This window comes from Trichosurus vulpecula, chromosome 9, assembly GCF_011100635.1.
Source record: "Trichosurus vulpecula isolate mTriVul1 chromosome 9, mTriVul1.pri, whole genome shotgun sequence".
NCBI lineage: Eukaryota > Metazoa > Chordata > Mammalia > Diprotodontia > Phalangeridae > Trichosurus > Trichosurus vulpecula.
Window position 1 is genome coordinate 122,848,000 of NC_050581.1, and position 22,797 is coordinate 122,870,796.

The following is a 22,797-nucleotide window of genomic DNA, read 5'->3' on the forward strand; positions in this document are numbered from 1 at the left end:
CAAGATGGCCTCTCAGGCCCTATCCAACCTCCATCTATGATGCTGTGACCTTGGGTATATCATTGTCTCTGGTTTTTACTATTAGATAAGATCATGGTCTTAGGCCTCAAAGGTCCCTTAGCGACTCCCAGTTCAGCACTGTTACAGATGAAGTCACAGGGGCCAAGAGCTTGTATCACTTAGCCCAGGCTAAGGTCCATTCAAACTCTAAAATCCCATGGTCCTATGACCCCAGGAGGCCAAGGGTGAGGCCAAAGCCTTTCAAACCATACAGGACCATAGGCCCACCCTACCACCCCCACCAGTGGCTCTCCTCCCCTTACACTCCCTGCCCACCCTCAAGGCCTCCTGACCATAAGAGGCCTTCCCTTTGTGGAATGACCCAGGGGCAGGTCCACACCATGCCAGGGTCATTGCTGGTGAGGACTCTGTACCAATCTGTTTGTGTGTCCTCTATTGTCCTGTGTCTGGCCCATCTTTGTGATCAATGGTGCTAGTGATCCCCAGGGGAGGGGGTAGCTTTAGAAATTTGGGTTGGGGGAAGGCTTCAGGCTGAGCTCCATCAGTACCAAACCCATCCCCACCCCCACAGGCCACTGGGGAGTCCTCTTAGAAACCTCCAATAAAGTGTTTTCGGATGCAAAAAGCTGCTTCTTATGCGGTCTGGAGGTGTGGAGGAGAGGGGTGGGTGATGTCAGGCAAGCCCTTTTCCCTCTTGGGTGTCACTTTTCCAACACATAAAATGAGTGGTCTCTGAGGTGCCTCCCAATCACTCTGTGATTCTATTTGCAGACACATATTTGCATGGGAGACATACATGAACACATCAAGACGTGGTTGGCACCCCTTTAAAGGAAGGGGCGGTGCCCCACCCCTGCCAGGAAAGCTGCCCTCACAAGAACCAATGGAGGCGTTGATTTAAAAATACTTTATTCCTTAGAAAATACAGCATTCAGTCCAGTAAGTCCTGTACCCTCAGTCCCCCTTCCCCCATCCCAGCTTGCCCAGCTAAGCCCTGAACCTCCAGGGGGTTGAACTCCCACTGTCACACCCAGAGCTCACTTACTATCCTGGGGGGCGTCTCAGAAGGTCGAGCCTGGCGTCCTCTCCTACTCACCCTGCTGCAACCCATTTCCACTTCCCAGCCTTAGCAAATATCCCTCCGCCCATCTCCTCCTTAAACCTTGGAGGGCCCTCCAGGTATGTTGTCCCCACCTCAAAAAAAAAAAAAAAGCCTGGCCCTATCCTCCAGACCTTGGCAGGAGAGACTATGGACAGGGATGGATAAAGATGGAGATGGTGTGTGTGGAGGAGGGACAAGAATGTTGGGAGCTGGGGTAACAAAAACGGGGGCCTGAAGGACATAAAAGCTTCTGTGCAACTCAATTCAACAGACAGTGCTTGGGGGAGAGGGACTGAGGACACAGAGATGAAGAGTGGTGGACTTTACGGTGACTGAGATGGAAATGAGCTCTGGGTTAACTGGGTGAGGAGACAGATAGGACAGCGAAGCTGAGCGACAAGAATTCACACATCTCCCTCAGGGTTGACAGCAAAGGAGGGGGAAGAGAGAGAAAAAGAGGAAGAGAGAGAGAAAGAAAAAGAAAGAGCAAACACACAGTAACTCCTGGGGGGAGGGAAGGGGCCTCTCCAGGTACTAGAGTGGCCCTGAGCCCAGGTCACTGTGACCCAGGACACCACACAGTTCTCAGCCCACTCTGGCTCAGCCTGAGGCAGATGACAGGTACGGGAGGGCTGGGCCCTTGCCTAGCTCTCATCTCCGTTCTCGCCAGGGCCCCGGATAAGCCGCTTCTGGCCCCTCTTGCCCACCGGGCCCTTGGGCTTGGCAAAGGCCTGCTTGAAGGCGTGTTGTTTGGGGTGGACTTCATCATACAGGAACTGTGCTGTCAGCTCTGCCCCGTCGTCGATCTCCATCTGCAGGGAGTGGAGAGGGTGCTTTAGACTGGGCAGGCCCTCCTGCCCCCATGCCACCCCACTGAGAACTCTGAGGACTAAGTCTGTGGACTGAAGAGAGTCTGCTCAGGGGCAGCTCCTGTCTCTCAGACCCCCAAGCTGGATCCACTTGGACTTAGGGCCCTCTCACCCCTCAAGCCCCTACGCTGACCCTGAAGAGTTTCCAACGCCTACAGTTCCCCTATATTATCATACCCATGAAGCAGTATCCCCAGAACCCTTGGAGCATGCGTCCCTGACCCAGGTAAGGAATGGGCACTGGGGCAGGGATAGGCTGGAGTGATGAATCAGGGTGTGCATCTGGGTACTAGTACCAACCCTGACACAAACATGCAGGGCCACTCAGGCCCTCTGCACCTGTTTTCCCTTCTACGAAATCAGCTGCCCTGCCTCCTTCACAGCAGAGTACGGAACGAGCCCTGGGCTGTGACCCAGGACCTCCAGGTTCGAATCCTGACTGTTCCACTAACATACTGACTCTGGGCAAGTTCCTTAGTCTCCCTGGGACGTGTAAAACAGGGTTAATATCTTTGCCCCACCTCCTTCACAGGGCCATCATCAGGTTTGATGGGATACATCCTAGGATATCAGAGCCAGGTCACACTAGTCCCACTTTCCCATTGCACAGATAGGCAGCCTGAGGCCCTGGCAGGGGAATTAATGTGCCTGAGGTCACATTATCAAGGCAGAGCTGGAATTACAATCCAAGTCTCTGAGTTTTCCCAGAGCTAAGAGGATTCAGAAGATGGATGGGAATGAAGGAGCATCAGGGTAAGGAGGAGCCTAGGAACCTCCATCGAGGTCCGCGCCCCCCACACACCTTCTTGGTGATCTCCAGCTGGAAATCCTGTTCCACGGAGTCCAGGAGCCGGCTCTTACAGCTGGAGTACAGCATCCGCTCTTTAATACTGCACTTGTATCCCGGCATGGAGTAGATGAACACTGCGAGTGGGTGATGGGCCAACGGAAGAATGCAGGGGTCAGGGCCGAGCACACAGCCTCCCTCCGGGAGCTCTCAGACCCCGGGGCCCCAGGGTTCCACCTGCACCCACACCACCCTCTCTCCCCTTCCTCCCCTGCTCCATCTCACCTCGGAGGTCCTAGGTGCCCTCCCATAGTCCTGGCAGCCCTGTACCTTGCCCTCGGTGCTAAGCTCCTACTCACCCACAGATTCCAGGTAGTCACCCTCATGGGAGTGTTTGTAGAGGAAGAAGTGGTAGCGGGCAGAATCCTGGGGCACTCTCTTGGGCAGATCCGCCACCTCTGTGGGGTTCGTGTGGACCAGCTCGATGGTTTCCCGCTCCAGGTCCAGTTTCTGGGGGCAGCAACCCCTGTCAAGGCAGGGCTGGCCCCTGGTGTCCCAGGCTCCCAGCCAGCACCACCCTCCCCAGACCTTCATGGAAACCACTGCACCACACAGGGGCCGCTCCTCTCCAAGGGAAAACCTGAAGGTCCCCGTTTGATGCCCTTGGACCAAGGCTCAACCTACTAGGGAAAGATCCCTTCAAAGACATCTCCTTTATTAGGAAAATCCTACTATACAAAAAATGTCTCCATAAGGCCAAGTCCTTAACGGGGACATACGTCTCTGTAAGAGCAATCCTGCTATAGGGGAAACGGATCTATAAAGGAATGACAGCCGCTGTAACAGTGACGGTGATGATGGCAGTGAGGGCAGGGTGGGAGAGCAGAAAGGGCTTTAGACTCAGAGTCAGGAGACACCTGGGCTCAAGGCCAACCTTTGACACTGCAAAGGTGTCTTCTGCTCACTGCCCACTATGACCCGATTGATACTGAAGCCCTCACACGGGCCCCCAATGCCAGGTAGAACTGGCTGCGTAGCCATCATAACCCGCAGCACGATGGGGCACACACCTTCTGAGAACCAGTGTGTGACCCTGGGCAGCTCGTGTCTCTGCGAGCCTCAGTTTCCTCATCTGTAAAAATGAGGACAACTCCCATAGTACCTATCTTACAGTTATATTAGCCTCAAAATGAAATTCTAAGCGCAAGGGCTTTATCAACCCGAGAGCGCCAGACAAAATGGTGGCCGAGGCTCCTACAATAAGGGGCGCTCCTCTAGGCAGAAATTCCTCCATAAACTCTTTTACAAGGGCCCCCCTCTCCTCCCCTCAATAAGGGGATTGCCTTTAAAGGGGAAGTTCTGTTTTCAGAGAAATCAGGCTGTAAGGGCAACACCTTACTCAGAGAAATTCTTGTGTGGGGGAATCTCTACCCTGGGGGACGTCTCTTCGAGGAAAGGTCCCCTACAGGGGAAAGGCCTGTACCACGGACCGTCTTGGGAGGGAAGGGGGAACACAGAAGGGACTCTCCTGGGGGAAAGGTTGCAGGGCCCTAGCTGTGCAGGGGTCCAGAAGCCTGGAGGAATGGGGAGGGAGGGGCCTCACCAGCTGGATGTAGTTGATTTTCTTCTGTTTTAGCAGCAGAATGGCCTGCTGGGCCTCTGGCTGCAGGGGGAAGGCAAGGCCTTGCAGGGTCTGGTGCTTGCTCTCCACGCTGATCTCTGTCTTCACCTAGGCCACAGGGTCAGGAGGGGAGGGGGTGAGCCTAGTGCCCCACCTCCACTCCCTACCCCCCATCCCCACCAGGGCACTGCCCAGGAAGCCCTGAGCTTTGGCCTAAGCACTCACCCTACCCACTCACCACCCACGGAATCCTATTAACCAGAGAAAAGACCAAATTCCAGACCAGCCCCATCCTTTTGGAGTGGCTCCCTCCCCTAGCTGTGGGTCTGGGCCCACCCCAAGATCAGCACACTGGGAGATGCTCTCAGAATATGCTCCAAATCAGATATGAGGAGGAAGATGAAGGGGCTGAGCCAGTGAAGGTGGGGCAGGACAGAGAAGAGGGAGAGGAGGTCCATAGTACAGAGGCAAAATGGGAGAAGTCTGAGATTATCTGGGGCTTAGAACCCTAGCTTCTTCCTCCATCCCAGGAGAAGCCAGAGCTGATGGTACTGAAACAATCACAGAATCTCCAAGCTAGGGGGGACTTTAAAAAGAAATCTAGTCCAACCTGGGCCTGATCAGGAATCCCCTTACTGACATCCCCTGAGAAGTACTGTTTGGGGGTTTGCACAATTGCAATCAGATCTACCCTGCACCCCTCAACCATGGGCTGAAGGCCAAGAAACCCTTGAGAGGAGCCAGCTGTACTCCCCAACACACATGCAGACTCACACATTCACACTCACACTTATACATGCACCCCCACACATTTACATACATACACACAACTCACACTCACGCTTATGCACACTCACATATACATACTCACTCATATACATACACTCACACATTCACACACTCACTTATACACATGCACATATACATAAACATATACATACATATACACTCATTCACACACATACATACACACTCATACGTACACAGTCATTCACACACACATATAAACATACACACACATACACACACACACACACAATCACCCCTGCTGCTTGGCCTGTCCCAAGAGAAGCTTGGATGGTTTCATTAACTAGAACAAGCCCCCACTAAAGAGCTCATGTCATACCAGGAAGGGTTTGCCATTATTCCCTAAGCCCTCCCCAGCCATCACAGGGCCCCTCTTCTGGGCTGGGGGTTAGGATCCTTGGGGTCTAGACTCAGACCCTCAGGGTGCCACCCTCAGAATCAAGCCTGCTCCTCTGTAGTCAAAGCCAGTAATTAAGCTTTCCTGGGGGGCAGACTGGCTGCAGACAGGAGACTTTTGTGACCTCCTTGGGGCCTGCTGAGACAGAATGAGAGGTCCTACTTTCACCAGTTCCCTAATATGAGCTGGAACGAATCCCAGTTTCTCATGCCTCAGTCTCCTTCTCTATAAAGTGAGAAGTCTCCTGTCTAGGCTCGCCCACAGCAGGGCCAGGGAGGCTCCGACAAGGGTTTTGAGGAGACCTGTGGAAACTCTGAGGCTTGGCAGGGACCTTCTCTTCTCCCCCGTCTGAGGGCCGCACCTCATTGATCCGGATCTGCTGGAGCTCCCTCTCTGCCATGGTCAGGGGGGCTGGGGCAGCGCAGGACGACACGTGTTTCTGGTAGCCGCTGAAGGAGAGGTCATCCTGGGGGGGAGAAGAGAGTATCGTCAGCAGGGAAGGGGGAGACAGGCTGAGAGCTGGCTGCCTCAAAGGAATCACAACATGCCCACACAGATGCTGGCAGGGGGCATCTCCCTTTCCTTCTCCCCTCAGTCTCCGCCTCCTTGGAATGGGAACAATAAATATTTGCACTATACCTCACAGAAATGTCATGAGGCAGGTGCTCTGTAAAAACTTAAAGTGCTCGAGAAATGGGGATCTCGGTGGCACAGGGGAGAGAGCATCAACCTTGGAGTCAGGAAGATGTGAGTTCAAATCCAGCTGCGGACACTAGCCATGTGACTCCAAGCATATCGCTTAAGCTCGCTGTGCCTCAGTCTATTAAAAATGGGGATAATAACAACGCCTCCCACCCAGGGTCATTGGGAGGACAGAGTGAGCACAATGTAGATTCTAGACCGAGAGCAGGGACTGTTTGTTCTATGCTTGGCACACAGTGGGTGCTTAATAAATGCTTACTGATTGGCAGCCACAGCTAGTAAGTGACAAAGCCAGGATTTGAACCCAGGTCATCTGAAATCCATTCTCTCCACTGTACCACACTAGAGTTAGTATAATTCCCTCAATGTGCCTCAGTTTCCCCATAGGGTCTCTGAGATGCACCTCAGCTCTGAGCTGTATGTTTCCTGTCCAGAATGCATAGTGCAGGCTGGGGCCGGGAGCGGTGAAGAAGGAAGCGGGAAAGCCTAGCACAGGCTTCTTTGTGCAGGAAGTGCCAGGCTGGGTGCTGCACAGAGAGAAGCCTCCAGCCTGGTCAGCAACTCGGGTGAGAGTACATGGGCTTATGCCGCCCCCTCGTGGCTCACACTGAGCCCTGCCCCAGAACTACTTCATGCATGGGGATTCTAGAAGAAAGCCCAGCCAGCCTTCAGCTAGGACATCATCTGGCCTCTGATGAAAGATCTCCAGGGCCAAAGAACTCACTACCCACCAAGGCATCCCATCCCACTCTGTTTAGAGCTCTGATCACCTGCCTCCCAGCATGTTCCACATAAGGTGCCTAGTCCTGCCCTCAGGCTTTTTCCTCTCTTCCTTCTTCCTCATTTCTAAGTGTTGGTTTTCTACAAGATGGAAAAAAACCTGGGCTGGAAGTTGGGAGATCCAGGTTCTCGTCTGAATGCCAAGAACTTTCTGTGTGATCGATCAATCCACAAGCATTTAATATTTAGTATCAACCATCCAGAAGAGCTCCACGGACTTAGAAGCTGGGCTGAACTTGGGAAGACGAAGTTAATTACAGAAAAAATGTCAAGCATCACACTTGGGGTCAAATAAGTCAGCTTCCCATGCCCAAGCAGGGGCCGGACCACGGTCACTAAAAGGCCAGACCCAGAGGGTTTAGGGGCCTGCAAGCTCCGGGGGCTGACAGCACCCTTCTCTGCCCAAGCACAAGAAATGAAGGGGCTGCTCCAAGAGAGGCAGGCAGAGCATCTACGGCCAGAGAAAAGAGAACCCTGCGTCCTCAGGTCTGGCCACGGAACACCCGGAGTACTAGGCTCAGTTCTGGGCCATACATTTGAGGAAGGGCTGGAGTGGAACCAGCGAAGGGTAACCAGGATGATGAAGGACCTTGAGGGTCTAGCCAAAGGAACTGGGGGTATTTTCTGGCAAAAAGAAGACTCTGTGAGGAAGAGGGATGTGATGGCTACATTCAGAGACCCAGAGAGCAGTTACGGGAAAGTGGGATTCAACCTGCTCTGCTTGGCCCTGGAAGACAAGACTAGAAACAATTGCTGGTGAGAGAAATGATTATTAAACAACCCAATACTGGGGAGATCCAAGATTTTTTCCCTTCACTGGGAGATTAGGTCAAAATTTAGTTCTCTGAAGGGCAGGCAGGGTAAACAATGAGATGAAATTTTGGAGCTGTTGCCCCACCCAACAGGAGAAAATCGCAAAGAATTTAATCGAAGATGAAATCTGGCCCATCGTGTTCCTCTCAAGCAGGCTAGACTGCCCAAGGCTGGGGGTGGTCGGGCTTGAGATAGTCTCTCTTTGTCCATGAGTGACATAATCAGTCATGTCCCCCAGTTTCTCATACCACCTCTCATTATAATATTCATTCTCTCTCATTACTTGTTAACCAGTCTGTTGCCACCCTCAAAAACACCCATTCTTCCAAGGGCACATAAGCGTTGAGCCAGTTCCACGAAGGGTCTCTAGCATTCAAAAGTGCCACTGACCCCTTTTATGTATTATCTGCAACATCTCTCGAACTTTTTATGAGTCATACTAGGTGCCCCTGATATTCCCCGTCTCACTCCCCTGCTTTCTAGCTTTCCAGTCTCCTTTGGGTGTTGTGTATGCTCATTTGATCATAAGCTCCTTGAGGGCCGGGCCTATCTTTCTTTTTCTTATTTGCATCCCCATCATGTAGCAAGGTGCCTGACACATAGTAGGTGCTTAATAAATTTTACTGAATTGAATTAAATTGAAATTGGAAGTTGTAGAGAGGTAAATTTAAGCTTCTCAACAAGAAAAATTTCCTAACAATGAAGTCTATCTCAAAGCTATCTTGGCACCTAGGGGCTTCCTCTTCACTAGAGGTCTTTGAGCAAAGGCTTTAGAACAGCTTGTTGGGTAGAAGAGTGGAACCAGATGGCCACTGAGACCCCTTCCAACTCTTGAGATTCTGGGTCTCTGTCCCTTTCTGGGCCTCAACTTTCTTATCTGTCAAAGGGGCACAGTAACCACCAACCTGCCATCTTCTCAGAGAGTGTAATATCCCTGAAAGAAGTTGTCTCAGCTTTGTACTTGTATCCTGAGCACCTAGACTAGTGCCTGGAGCACAGTAGAAGCTTAGATAATAATCCACATTTCTATAGCAAATGCTTTACTCACAACGCCCCTGTGAGATGGGCAGCACACATATAATTATCTCTATTTTACAGATAAAAAACAGGTACTGAGATATTGAGTGACAGAGTTCCGTAGCTACCAAGTGTCAGGATTTGAAGCCAGCTCTCCTGACTTCCAAGTCCAGAGCCCTTTCTGCTAGACCACAGATCTAAGGGATATCTGAGCCAGAACAGACCTTTAGGGTCATCTAGTAAAAACTCCTACAAGTTACAGATGAAGAAACTGAGGCCCAGAGTAGGGAAAGGCCAGGAACTGAATAGACTCCCAGCCTGGAGCACGTCCTATTAGCACCAAGGGTAGCGGGACAGGAGATTGGCCCAGTACCTAAGGATGTGATAGAGTCAGGGACCAGGGCAGTGCCCAGCTCCACACACCCACAGATCCCTTCTACCTGATACCATAGGATGCCTTGGGGGGAGGGGAAATAGAAAGACCAACCATACCTTCACTGTCCCAAAGAGTTCATCCTTGATGTGGCCCCCACCAAACTCCTTCTTCACTGTTGCTCTGGTGGCTGCATAAAGCATCTTCAGTCGAACCTGCAGGAGGGAGCATCTGTCTTAGCCATGACCAAGGAGCTGGCAATGTCTCCTCCCTCCAACTAGAGACTCCTTGCATTCAGACTTGTCTCAGCCTCCTTGGATCTAAGGGCTGGACCGAATCTTGTCCTTGTATGAGAGAACCCCCGAGGGCAGGACATATTCCTCCCTACTCAGACTTAAGCTCTCTGAAGGCAGGATCCAGGCTTCCCCCTTGGCTCCCCACTCAGGGTCAGGAGGAAGACACTGCCAACCTCTCAGCCCACAAAGTCCCAGGCCCCAATCTTGCCCTGGGGAAGTCTGATGGGTGGGGCAGGAAGAAAGGGGCTCACCGGAGAGCTGTCTGGGGACCAGGCGATGAAGATCCACTGGAAGCCCTGGGCATTGTGGGAGTCTAGCCGGTACAGGATGTAGCAGGGCTGGCCCTCATCCAACAGAGGCAAGACAGCAGCATCGTAGTCCTGTTCCCATCCCTGGGCCGGCTCCCTGAAGGCACCCAGCACGAGCTGTTCTGGGGGTGCAGGGAGGGGTCAGCCCCTTGAGCAGGATGGCAGCCACTCCCCCCACTCCGGACCTCACCGTGGAGCTCACATGATAATGAATCTAGGAGCTAAAAGCTGGGTGGTCTTTCCCCACCCCCCAGCCCCACACCCTCCTCCCCAAAATGTCAGGCTGGACCCAAGCCAGCCTCCGAAGGGGACAGAATCCCACAGTGTCAGAGCTGAAAGGAACTTAAAGGCTATCCTGACATCCCTCCAACCGGTGTCCCTTCCCGAGTTTCTCCTTCCTCCAACCCATCCTTCATGGGACTAGGGACTAGATCTGGGATCTCCTTTGGGACAGTGAGAAAACTCCATCTCCCAATGCAAGTTAGCATTTTCCCTCGCAACTCCTAGCCTTGGAGAGGGGCAGCCAGGGTCACCCAGCCAGCATGTGTCTGAGGTGGGACTTGAACCCGGGTCTTACTGGTTTCAAGACTGGCTCTTTCTCCACCACTCTGACCTTCATGCCCATCTCCTCCCCATCAGAAACCTGAACTCTGACTCTGGAATCTTCCAGGGCTCTGATAGGCAAGTGTTTACCTTACTTACGTTGCCTAGACCCAGGCTTTCATTTCCCCAGACCTACTCAAACCCCTCTCGGTAACCCTTTTTGTACCATCTTCCCCACTGGAATGTGAAGACCAGGCCTGTGTCACTGGCTTTTTCTCTATATTCCCCAGCATAGCACCCAGTACACAGTGAGTGCTTAATAAATGCTCTATCCTCTATCTCAAACCTCTCTCAGTAGCCTTTTATGTACCACCTTCCCCACTGGAATGTGAAGACAAGTACTGTGTCACTGGCTTTTTCTCTATATTCCCCAGCATAGCACCCAGTACACAGTAAGTGCTTAATAAATGCTCTATCCTCTATCTCAAACCTCTCTCAGTAGCCTTTTATGTACCACCTTCCCCACTGGAATGTGAAGACAAGTACTGTGTCACTGGCTTTTTCTCTATATTCCCCAGCATAGCACCCAGTACACAGTAAGTGCTTAATAAATGCTCTATCCTCCACTTATCTGTTTATCTCTTGCTACTGCCAAAACAACCTTCCCAAGACCTGCGTCTTGGGAATAACCACATCGTTCCTCTGTTTCAGAGTCTCCTTACTGCCATGAGGAAAAAATCCAAACTTCTCCATCTGACATCGAAGGCCCTGTCCCTCCCGGCCCCTGCATTCCTGATTCCCCTTCATGCACTCTATGCTCCACCCAACCTGGTAAACCAGCTGTTCCCCAGTCCGACCAGCTGTCTCTCACGCCTGGGCTGCACTCCCCGGTGACCTCTGCCTCCCACATCCCTCATGCAAGCAAGGTTCGGCTCAGATGCCACCTCCTCCATTCGGCCTTCCCGGATTCCCTGACCCAACCCCCAGCTGAAAGGGACCTCGTCCTCAGATATTCTCCAAATTTTTTGAAACTTTCCTTGGCCTCCGTCACTTTTCTATCTTGTACTAACACAGAGGCGGCTAGGCCTGTAGTCAGGAAAACCTGAGTTCAAATCCAGCCTCAGACATTTACTAGCTGTGTGACCCTGGACAAGTCACTTAACTTCTGTTTGCCTCAGTTTCCTCAACTCTAAAGTGGGAATACCAACAGTGCCTGCCTTCCAGGGTTGTTATGAGGATAAATGAGATAATATTGGCAAAGTAGAGTGCCTGGCACATAGTATATAGATGCTAGCTATACTCACTTAATGTCACATTTCCCGTCCCCCCGGCAGAATATAAGCTCTGAGGGCAGAGAATATAGTGAGCTTGTCTTCCCGCCTGTCCACAGCCCAGCAAGACGTACCCAAGCCTCTGCGTAGTAGGTGCTTAATTAATTAGTCCTTGCTGAACTGAGTGGAAAAAATGACAGCCAGGTCTCCTGACTTCCCTCCTGCCAAGCCCACCCGGTCCCCAGCAAGGTGGGACTTTGTAAGGCCCACACTCACTTCCACCTTTCTCTGGTCAATCCACCCGGGAGAAGAAAGCGGGCATTATAATTATTACATTTATTATAATATTGTATATAATATTAATAACGTTATCGTGATTATAATTACCGAAAAAACAGTAACTGACATTTCTACAGCAATTTAAGGTTTTTTACGGCCATCAGCTCACAAAAGCCTCACGACAACCCTGAGACACGAACATTGCCCGTATCATTATCCCCATTTTACAGACAGGAGGACTGAGGCCCAGAGAGGTCGAGTAACTCGTCCACGGTCACACAGCTAGTAAGCGTCCTCGACACAGGATTCCAACCCAGAGTCTTCCTGACTCCCGAGTCCACAGCTCTCAACACTACCACTGACACAGACACAGGATACAGATAGCCTTATTCACAAAGACAGGCAGAGATAGCGCAGGGTGAGGGCTGAGTGTTGAAGGTTAAGAAGAGGAAATGCAGGGGGAGGAATGAGCCCCCAGAGGAGGTGAAATGAAAAGGGGGAGAGAACACCAGATAAGAAAGAGCACCCTGGACAGCCTGTCCCTGGACAGGGGGATCCACGGGCAGCCCAGGGAAGGTCAGAGAATGGCAATCTAGTTACTTGTTGACCGGTTACATTGAAATTAGATTCAATTCAAAACATTTTTATGTGCCAAGCCCTGGAGAGATAAACAAAGCAAAAACATGGTCCCTGCCTTTAGGAACCCATAGTCCAAAGGGGGTGACACGGCAAAGACTAGGTATAGAGAAGCCAGAAAGTAATGTTAAGAAATCTTCCAGAGGGAAGGGCACGAGTACCTGGGGAGGGCAGGAAAGCAAGAGACTTAAGCTGAATTTTGAAGGAAGCCAGAGAAACCAAACAGGTGGAGGTGAGGGGGAAGACAAGGCCAGGCCTGGGGAGTGAGTGGTCACTGCAGAGACAGGAGATGGAGGAATAAGGAATGGCAACTGGGCCCATGCCTCTGAATCGTAGAGTTCATGGAGGGGGGAAGATGGGAAAGGTGGGGAGCAGTCATGTTGTGAAGGACTTAACGTTTGGTCCTGGGGGTAATAGGGAGCCAAAGGAGCTCCCTATTACTCCCTCTGAGCAGGGAGTGACACGGTCAGACCTACTATGCTTCAGAAAAATCACCCTGGCATCTGAGTGCAGGAAGGATTTGAGTGGGGAGTGAGAGGACCAAGGAATAGGAGAGACTTCAGAGACATCTGCTTGGATGCCTCCAGGAATGAGGAATTCAGTAGTAGTCATCATAACTCATATTTACACAGCCAGTTAGACTGTCGGACAGCTCTGGACATTAGAGGTTCGTCTTTGGATTGATGTGACATTTACCTTTTTGTAACAAGCCCCTGAGATATTCTGGCTGCTCTCTAGCTTCCCTCTCACCCCCTGCCCTCGGCAGACAGTAAGTCAGAAATACCCAGACAGGCTCCGGTGGGTCCCTGTTGGGGAGTAGTGTTGAAATCAGATGCTGAGCAGCCAGAGGGAGCCTGCCCCCTCCCCCTAATAGGGGCCAAATGAGATCTGAGAACACCGCTAGCCAAGCAGCCTCACCAACATCCTCGGGACCCATGCCAACGACCTACTGGGCCCACAGCCCAGCCCAGTGGGGTCCCTAAACAGCTAATGGGCAGGCACAGCGGGAGGAACTGACAGCCCTGGAGATCTCCTGCCATTAAAGGGCGTTCCACAATCCTTCATCGCTGAGCCCCTTAACCCCGCGAGTCCTGTCCCCCAAAGAATGCAGGTGGGACCCACAGAGGAGGCTCAGCCAGCTTTTGGGGCCAAATCTAGAACTCGTACCAGCTCTTTGGGGTCTGAGAAGGTCCCTATTTAAGCCAATGATACAAGTGAATCCAGGCACTAAGGTCACCATTTATAACAAAGACAAAGGAAAGACGGAGGGCTCTGTCCTGTGGGATCTAGTCTATAAGCAGCCAGATCTGACTTAGTCCAGTATGGAAAAGAGGGTCTGATGGATGCTATATTCACAGGAGACCTTTCAAAAACAGGGATCAGTGTGCAAAGTGAGGGATAGCTAAATATCCCCTCCCTTGGCCCCTGCATCTCTAGCCCAACACCAGAGAACACCCCTACCTCAGGGTAGGAAGGGGAGGGAAGGGGTTCCACCAGAACCTAAGGACCTTGGGCAACATGTAGGAACTTTCCCAAAGTCTGGCTTTGATCCAATCACTCCCCTGCTGAAGAACCTTCAATGGCTCCCTAATACCTACCAGATTAAGTCCCAAACCCTCAGCCTGACATTTAAAACAGGTCTTGATGTGATCCCAGCTGTCCTCTGTAAGCTTCATCTCTAGACTCATAGACTCCTATCATACCCATACTGGGATCACTCCAAAATGCCCCAATCTTTCTGCATCTCTAAAGCAGACCCAACCTTTAGGGCCCAGACCAAACCCCATCTCCTCCAGAAAGCCTTCCCTGACTATCCTTAGACTATAGTTTCTCCTGTAGGTAGAGGCTCTAGGGCTAGATGCTACCCCTTTTACTTCCCCCTAGTTGTCTCCCAGATGGCCAGCTCCCTGAGAGCAGGGCCCAGATCTGGTCTTCTCTGTGGCTCAGCCTTTGACGTTCTTAAGAGCCATTGAATCTCTGCTGCTTCTGTGCCCAAGCTGGGACCACTACACAGACACTATAGAATCCAAATTCACCAGCCTAGGAACAGGTTGAAGGCACATGGGCCTCCCTAGACCTTTCCAGATCCATGGCAGCCCCTTCTCCCCCAGCCCCTACACACACACACACACACACACACACACACACACACACACACACACCCCCCATACACTGCCCCCCCCACACACACACACCAGAGACTGGGAAACAAGAATCAGAACTGCCTCCTCTCTCCTTTTCCCCCATCAACAACCCTAACCCTGGTCTTGAATGTAAAATTCTGACCTTCTGACTTCACCCCACCTTAAAAATTCCCTTAATCCTAAGACACCCATATTTTCACTCTGCCTCCCAAGCCCCCATTCCCCAAAATGTAAACAAAATGGCCAGAAAGAGAAGCCTGCTTCCCCCTCACTCCAAACTATCAATCCTACAAGAAGTCATGGAAGAAGGAGTGTGGCTTGGGGTTCAAGGGGGCTTGGATTTGAATCCTAGCTCTTCCATTGACCAACAGTGTAATTCTGGGCCAGCACCTTCCCCTCTCTGGGCTTTGGTTTCCTCATCTTTAAAACCATCAAGGAGGGGAGGGGGAGCGGAACCCCCTCCAAGCTACCCTCCAACTCTCCGAGTGACAACAACCTATGACCTGCCCCCCCCCACACCCCATGGAGATACTCACCATCCTCAATGACGACTTTGATCAACCTAACAGATCCATTCCGAGCCTTGGCAAAGAAATCCTTCAACTCAGGTGTGGCTACAAGGACCAAAAACATGATGGTCAGAGGCACTGGTCAGGTGAGGACCAGGGGGAAGGGGCACGTAGTCACAGGCTCAAGTCCTGAGGAAGAGTCGGCCGGTACAGGGCATAACAGAGTTGGGGGGGGGGGGCCTGGAGGCCTCGAGTTAAATAGAGCCCCACCATGTGACTCAGGCAACCTGATCCTGGGGCCAGTTGAACATAATCTCCCAAATTTAGCTGATGGTGTCGCGGGCACGGCTGGGGGCCAGCTCGGGTGACAAGGAGCCCAGTGGGGGGAGGGGAGGGATTACCCTCCCCCCCACTGCACCCTGATCACCTCTACCCACCACAACAATCACAGCTTCAAGAAAAAGAGGCCAGGGCGAGATGATTCCAGCTCACAAGCCCCACTATATCTGAGACCAGTTGCCCACAGTCCTGCATCTTGGGTCTTTTGTCTACCTCCAGGCCACCACTACAATTTCTCTGACCCTCCCAAAGAAGTGGCCTGTGGCCCCAGTCAGCCCCCTTTGAGAGTCTGGGAGCTACTGCCCCCCTCCACCTGCCTACATATAATCTAGGCTCCCCAGGGTTGACACATGACTCCCTGGCCCCCTGAACAATAGAACGTGCCTCCTGTTCACACCCAGACCCATAGCCCGCCATCTTCTCATCCCTGTAGCCTCCTTCCCAATAAGCACTTCCTAGACGAGGGAAAGGAGGTTAGTCATTCTATGGTCCAAGAACACACTCTAGGGCAGACACATCCATTCACACAAATGTACACACAGTGTGTATACATGTACGTATACATGCTTATGCCCTCGTTTGTATGGACTGCTGCACTAGTGGGTCCACATGCACGTGTACTCATGTGTTCATTATGCATGCATGATATCACATGTGCAATAGAGGACAGGCATGAATATGCAGGCATACAGCTACCTATCTGCACAGACACCCACTGTAACAACATGTTGAGGTACATTCCAATGCACTCACATACAGTTGCATGCTCACAGCCCTTCCAGCCTGTCCAGCCTCACTGCCAAAGGAGTACATCCATGAAGCTGGCGGCACACAGAGCCTGCTGGCCAAGGTGCCTGCCCTCTGGGCACAGCCAGGATGTCGAATGCTGCACACACCAAGCCAGAGGCTCAGAGAAATGGCCCAGCCCCAAAGGAGCTCCAGTGTCTGACAGGGGAGAGAGAGATGTTTCCTCCCTCCAGGTAGTCAGGGCTGGCTGCATGGAAGAGGGGAGCACTCCAGAAGCTGTGCTAGAGAAGGCAGGCAGTCTGGGGAGCTGAGAGGAGGGCACAGGGGAGGCCTTCCTTCCATGGGCTTCCAGCTTCAGGAAGACACTGAGGACAGAACCTGGCTGATGCCAGGCCCTTGACAGCGGAGAACCAGCAGTGGGAAGACCATGAGGGAGCATAGTGGGAAGAATCAGGTAAACTGAGGAAGGACTTCTCATCCTGGAAAAATGGTGAGTAGGGGGCATGAAGCGGGGAGGCAGAGGACAGAAGGGGATGGAGGGAAGGGGATAAATAAGATAACCCGAATGACCTCTCTAAAGAATACCAGAGAGGTTCGTGCTTCCTCAAGTCCTTGACCTTGGATCCTTGGCATGGAATGGGAACCTAACAGGCTGTGTGATCCCGTACACACATTTTTGGACTGAGGTCAATAGGTATTTTTATACTTAGTCAAGGAGCCAGCCCTCTGTGGTATAAACAAGCAGGGTCACACCCCCGGGTCCCTGACCCCCAATCCCATTCCAAAGTGGGGGGAGGGCAGGGCACTGGAGCTCCACCAGAGTGGTTTCTAGTAACCCCACCCGTAAAGGGTCCTGGCCAACCCCATCATCCATATTCTGTCTGGAGCTTCTCTGGTGCTACAGAACAAAGCTGGGGAATGGCTTCCAGCTCTTCCCTTCCACAGGGCAATGGAAGGTTGCTCCTACCAACTTATGGAAAGAGTACAGAATTTGTAGTCAGAGGATCTGGGTTCCAATCCCCATCTCACTTTTCCTCTCTGGGCCTCAGTCTCCCCATCCATAAAATGAGTGAATTGGACTAGACGACCCCTAGGATAAGCCATGCTCCATCATCATAATCGTAACTGAACAGATAACTTTGGGGGAAGAGGGAATAGTAAGAGGCTGAGGGGGAAAAAGTACCCTCCTCTTCCCCAGGGAGGAGAAAGCAGCCCCTCAGCTCTACGCCAGAAGAGCTAGGGGAAAAGTCCCTGTCACTCAGAACAAGAATTGATGTCCTGCCAACTTCCCTTCCTTTTGGCTTTCCCAACCTTCCAACTTTTATTACACTGGCCTCCCTGATCCTCACCCTGCTGACCCTGCTCATTAGCTCAGTCGCTGATTCGCAAGGTCTTCCTGGTTCTGTCCCCATCCCTGGTCCACAGGCCCTCCCCCTCTCCTGGCCTCCCCAGCAACCCATCTCAAATTTATAGACCCTACCTTCTCCCAGACTCCAAATTCATTCCGCAAGACTCCTAGCCTCCCTAGCCCCTAGATCACTGATCCCCAATCTTCTGACCTCTGAGCCTCCCATACCCCACCTTGCCTCAATCTCACAGACTTCCCAATCTCTATCCCCATGAAATCCCCCTTCTACTGGTTTTCCCACTTCTTCAATCCTTATTCCACTGATACCCACTGCCCTTTTCTCTGGTCCCCATGCCCTTCCATCCCTAACCTGTTGCCTCCCCAGTCCTTTCCACCACTATCTCTGCATCCCTAATTCCTATCCCACTGGAGCCTGGCTCAGTGCCTAGTACATAAGCATTTTAATAAATACTTGTTAATAGACTTATTGACCAATTTCCAACCCACTGCTTTCTCAGCATCAGCTTTTCTCTTGGCCTCCCTAAGCCTACCCCATTCCTAGACTACTGATCTCAGTCCCTTCCCCCTACTGGCCTGTCCCACCAGTCAGTCAGTCCCCATCAATAATCCAGGTCCAGCCTAGGACACCGGAGCTGAGCAAAGCTGAGCTGAGCTAAACCTTCCCCATAAATGTTTCATGGGGCCCCTCCCCAGGCCCCAGCACAGCTTCCTTGGGTTACAGGCTCAACTCCCTCCACAGGGAGCTAGACCCACAAGGGATCAGCCTGAAGGCAGTTCAGAGGCTGGTGGGCCTAATCAGGGGGGAATGATGGAGGAAGGGGCTGGAGCACGGAAAGGGAGAGAAATATTAAAGAGTAGTTGGGGGAGGGGGAGTAGGCAAAGAGTTGGGAAGAGGGGAAGAGAAGCCCAGAATTGGGGTAAGGGGAGGCAAGGGAAGGACACCAAGAAATAGCCAAGGTAACATGATTTCCTCATCCCCACAACCCAGGGTATTTCCTCTCTCTGAAGTCCCTAGACGAGGAAGTTTATTGTATTGGGGAAAGCCCTGGCCCAGGAGAGCCAGGTCCCAGGTTTGTCCCTGATACTAACTCACTATGTACCTTCCCCTCTCTAGACTTCAATTTCCTTCCACGTAAGATGGCGGGGGGAGGGGGGGGGGGGCGGAGTTGGATTGGATGGTTTGTTCCTTTCCAAGCGCTGATATTCTATGGCATCTATGATTTTCTCCTTGATAAGGATAAGTCTGGGAGCTAAGACCCTAGACTAGGATGCCCAAGCCTGCCCATTCCCCAGAGAGCTCTAGCTCAGGGATGGACAGATACTCTCTCAGTTGCTGATGTGTTTGTGAAGGAATGAGGGTGGGGGTGAGGATAGGAAAAGGAAGAGAGGAGAGAAAGAGAGGAGGGTCCAAGATTTGAGTCAGGAGGCAAGTAGGGAAAGAGCAGACTGTGCCACAGCAGGGAAGGCCAACTTTCTGAAGAAAGAAGAAATGGCAAGAGGGGGAGGAGGAAGGGATGCCCCTGAGACTGCTGGGATATGGGCACTTCTCCACATCCCTGCCTCCCTGGTCCTGTCTAGAGACGATAGCAGCTCCAAAAGCCTGAATCACCCACCCCCTTTCCCCAGCTTGAAGCTAGAAGAGAACAGACTGTGAGGGTTGCTCCCACCTCCCTCGGTTCTGAGCCACGGAGAAGGAGAGAGGGAGGGTTGTCAGAGACATTCCCCAGCAAAGCTGCAGCCCCAACCCTCAGAGCTTCAGCGGGGGACCCGGGATCTCATGCAGGGGGGCCTGAGTCAGCCTCAGCTGGGGACAGCTGGGTTTAGGAGACTAAGGTTTGCCTGGGAAGCCTGTCACACTCTCTGGTCTTGGAGCTTCCAAGGTGGGGTGGGCAGAGAGGGTCATGAGGCCTAAACTGTATGGTCAGAGGGCTGAGCAGTCAGCCTAGGGACCCAGAGGGCAAAAGGTACCTCTACTTATAGAAGGTATGAAGATGGCCACCCCTTCCAGATGAACTTGGGCCAGTCCCACTCTACCTCCCTCTTTCTCCCAGAGACCCCAAGCATGCTGCCCACAGGAGCCAGGAAGGTTGGGCCCAAGTGACTCAACCTAATGTAACATGTGACATGAACCTAATACAGTTTGACGACCCGGCACAGGGGGTCAATGATGGGAACCCCTACAGGAAGCCCAGCCAGACAGGCATGATCTGACCTAGATTTTGAAGTCAGGTAACTGAACGAGGCATTGTTAAACATTATTTGGGCTCCTAGCCTTCAGCTACCTCCCAGAGACTCCCACCATCAGGACTTCCTTTACAATACTAAAGATCCCAGTCAACTAGTAGGACGGCGGAAGCGGTCAGTACACGAAGAAGCTTCCACTGACCTAGCCATCTCTCAGCTCATTTGCCACTGAGCTGAAGCCCTGCCCCATGACTCTCACAACGAGCTTTGGGTCTCAATCTGGATGGTACCAAGGGCATACAGACCAGAAGAAAAAACTACAACAAGGGAGCTGTACAGGACCATCTTGGAGACCCTCTGGTCCAGCTCCTTCATTTGACAGGGAAGGAGCCTGAGAAGTATCACAAACTTCTAGATTAAGAGCTGGAAGGACCCTCCAGAGGTGATCTACTGTGATGCTCTCATTTTACAGATGGAAAAGAAGACCCAGGGAAAAGAAGGACCTGGGAGCATGGGTCACAGAGGCCCTCAGAAGCAGAACTGGGGTTTCAGATCAAGGCCTCTAAACCAAAATCCAAAGGGTACTTACTTTTCATTATACCACACTGGTGAAGAGTTTTATCTAGTCAAGACTCTTAGACTCTTAACCTTTTCTTGTGTTGTGAAAGCCTTTGGCAGTCTAATGAAGCCAATGGACCCCTTCTCAAAATAATGCATATAAATGCATAAAATATATATAGGATCATAATAGAAACCAATGATATTGAAGTAAAGATCTCCTATTTTTTTCCCCAATCCAAGGGGACCCCCCCCTGAAATCATAGACCCCTAAATTAAGAAACCCTAATCTAGCTTAACCCCCTGGCTTTATTAAAGGAAGAACTGGGATCAAGAAAAGCAAAGTGGCTCCCATCCCTCAGATGTGAGAGTGAAGGAGCCCTGGCCCTGTCTCTCTCTCCCAATGTGGGCAAGCCTGTACACCAATTGGAGTCTGTTTTCCCACTTGTAAATTGATGAAGTTGGACTAGGTAGGTCCTTCAAGCTTTGAGCCCCTGATCCTCTGATCTCTCGGCCCCTATCATCTCTAGGGCTCTAAGATCACCCGGCTCCCGCTCCTACCTCCCTTCCATACGGACTAATTTGATTTGGACTACTGGGCACAACTGCCCCTCCCCAGACCAGATGCAGCCACTTTAGAGGAAGAAACAGCCCTAGAGAGGCTCCAAAATGGCTTTGGGTTCTTTCTTCCTTCTTCTCTCAAGGAGAGGCTCAGTTTGGGTAATATCTCCAAGGGTCAGGCTCTAGAGTCCATGGGTCCATCAGTTTCCCAGACTGGACAAAAGTCTCCAGTCCTCAGATAAGGGTGGGTCGAGGAAAAGGAGCAGGGAGGAGGACTAGATAGGGGCAGCACAAAATACTGGGTACACCCACGTGCACAAATAAAGTACAGGCTGTGTGTGATCACAATGTATCCAGACATCACTGTACACCCACAGACCAACACACAGATATGTGCGAATGCCCCCGGTGACGCAGAGAGCATACACACATACAATTACACATATGAACACAAACCTCAAGGGGTTGGTGTGAGGGAAACCCTTTGTATGCCTCAAGGCAGGTACGGAAACGGGCAGTTATTATTACAGGATGCATTCAGAGCAGACAATATGTGAGACATACGCTGCGTACACATGCACGCACACATGTACGGGTGCATGCACATACATGTAAACAGATGCATGTGCAATATATCCCAGAGCCCGACTGGTGCAACCAAGGCTTCCGGGGCGTGGGCCCCGGCGGCTGGGAAGGAAGCGCCGGGTGGGGGAAGATGAGCGTTAGAAGGGAAGATGGAAGGCGGACCAGGGACGTGGGGGTGGGGTCGCCGGCGGGAGAAGGGAGCCCCGGCTGCAGCTGGCCAAGGAGGACGCTCCTGCCGCCCCCTGGGTTGGGGTGGGGGTGGGGGGCACCATCTGGACCATCCCCGCTGGGCCCCAGTGCGCTCGCTCACCGTGAATGCCGGTCTGATGGGCCATGGCCGCGGGCCGGCCCAGCTCCGCCAGGCTTCTCAGCAGCAGCGGGAGCAGCGGCAGCAGCAGCAGCAGGACCAGCGGCAGCGCGAGCAGCGGCAGCAGCGGGAGGATGTGGCACTCGAAGCTTCCCGGGCGGTGCCGCAGTAACTCCCGCCCCCTCCCCCTCCAGGCCCCGCCCCATCCTGCCCCTCGGGGGGCCGGCCCGGGGTGGAGCTCCAGAACCCCCTACCCCCGAGACCCTTCCCTCGCTGGGGCTCAGACAGGCGCGGGTGGGCGTGCTCCAGAGAGGAGGATGCGGGTGAGGACGTGGAGATGAAGGTGGAGGCTTGCACCTGGAAGATGCACATCGGGGCGGGGGAGGGGCTGCTCCCGGGCTTATACTTTATCCTCCCCACGCCCCTCAAAGGGCAGGGAGTCCACCCAGCGGAGGCAGACGCTATGGGCACCGTAGCTTGGCAGAGAGAGAAAACCGAGAGCTTCCATCTTACCCTGCTAAGAGCCTACCCTGGTGTTACCAGCTCTGTGATTTCTTTCACAACTTGGGCAGAGGTCGAGCTTACAAACCTGCCGTGGTGACTGTACTCCCTGCACCCCCTTACTGTCCATCAATCCTGCCTCCGTGCCAGCCCCAGGGGTCCAGAGTATCGTAAAACTTACAGCTGGAATGAATGACTCCATAACTGGATGGAAGGACGAATGAATGAATGAATGAATGAATGAAAAGCATTTATTAAGTGCTCTGTGCCAAATAAGTTAGTCTCTGCCCTCCAGGAGTTTACTCTGGAAGGAGAGAAGCTGACACTAGGGGAGGGGTGTCTAGAGAGTCACTGGGATGCTGGGGAGTTGA

At 52.4% G+C, this 22,797-nt stretch overlaps 1 protein-coding gene across 1 annotated transcript; it reads right to left on the reverse strand.

The window, feature by feature from the left end:
* Nucleotides 1–913: 913 nt before the first annotated feature.
* On the reverse strand, nt 914–22,089 carry TWF2 (twinfilin actin binding protein 2). The gene is made up of 9 exons (XM_036739489.1): nt 21,929–22,089; nt 15,303–15,380; nt 9,837–10,015; nt 9,409–9,504; nt 5,966–6,070; nt 4,383–4,508; nt 3,139–3,289; nt 2,795–2,916; nt 914–1,935 (listed from the first exon to the last, which is right to left on the reverse strand). Exons 1-9 carry the CDS (start codon nt 21,951–21,953, stop codon nt 1,768–1,770), a joined length of 1,050 nt encoding a protein of 349 aa, XP_036595384.1. The 5' UTR covers nt 21,954–22,089; the 3' UTR covers nt 914–1,767.
* Between the last annotated feature and the right edge of the window lie 708 nt (nt 22,090–22,797).

Bases quoted from the DNA above. Each gene is read 5' to 3' on its own strand.
- TWF2 (XM_036739489.1), bottom strand. From the start codon at position 21,953: ATGGCCCATCAGACCGGCATTCACG. The intron at 9,505-9,836 runs GTGAGCCCCTTT...TCCCTCCTGCAG, and splicing joins GGTCCCCAGACAGCTCTCCG to GTTCGACTGAAGATGCTTTA. The intron at 2,917-3,138 runs GTGAGTAGGAGC...ACCCACTCGCAG, and splicing joins TGACTACCTGGAATCTGTGG to TGTTCATCTACTCCATGCCG.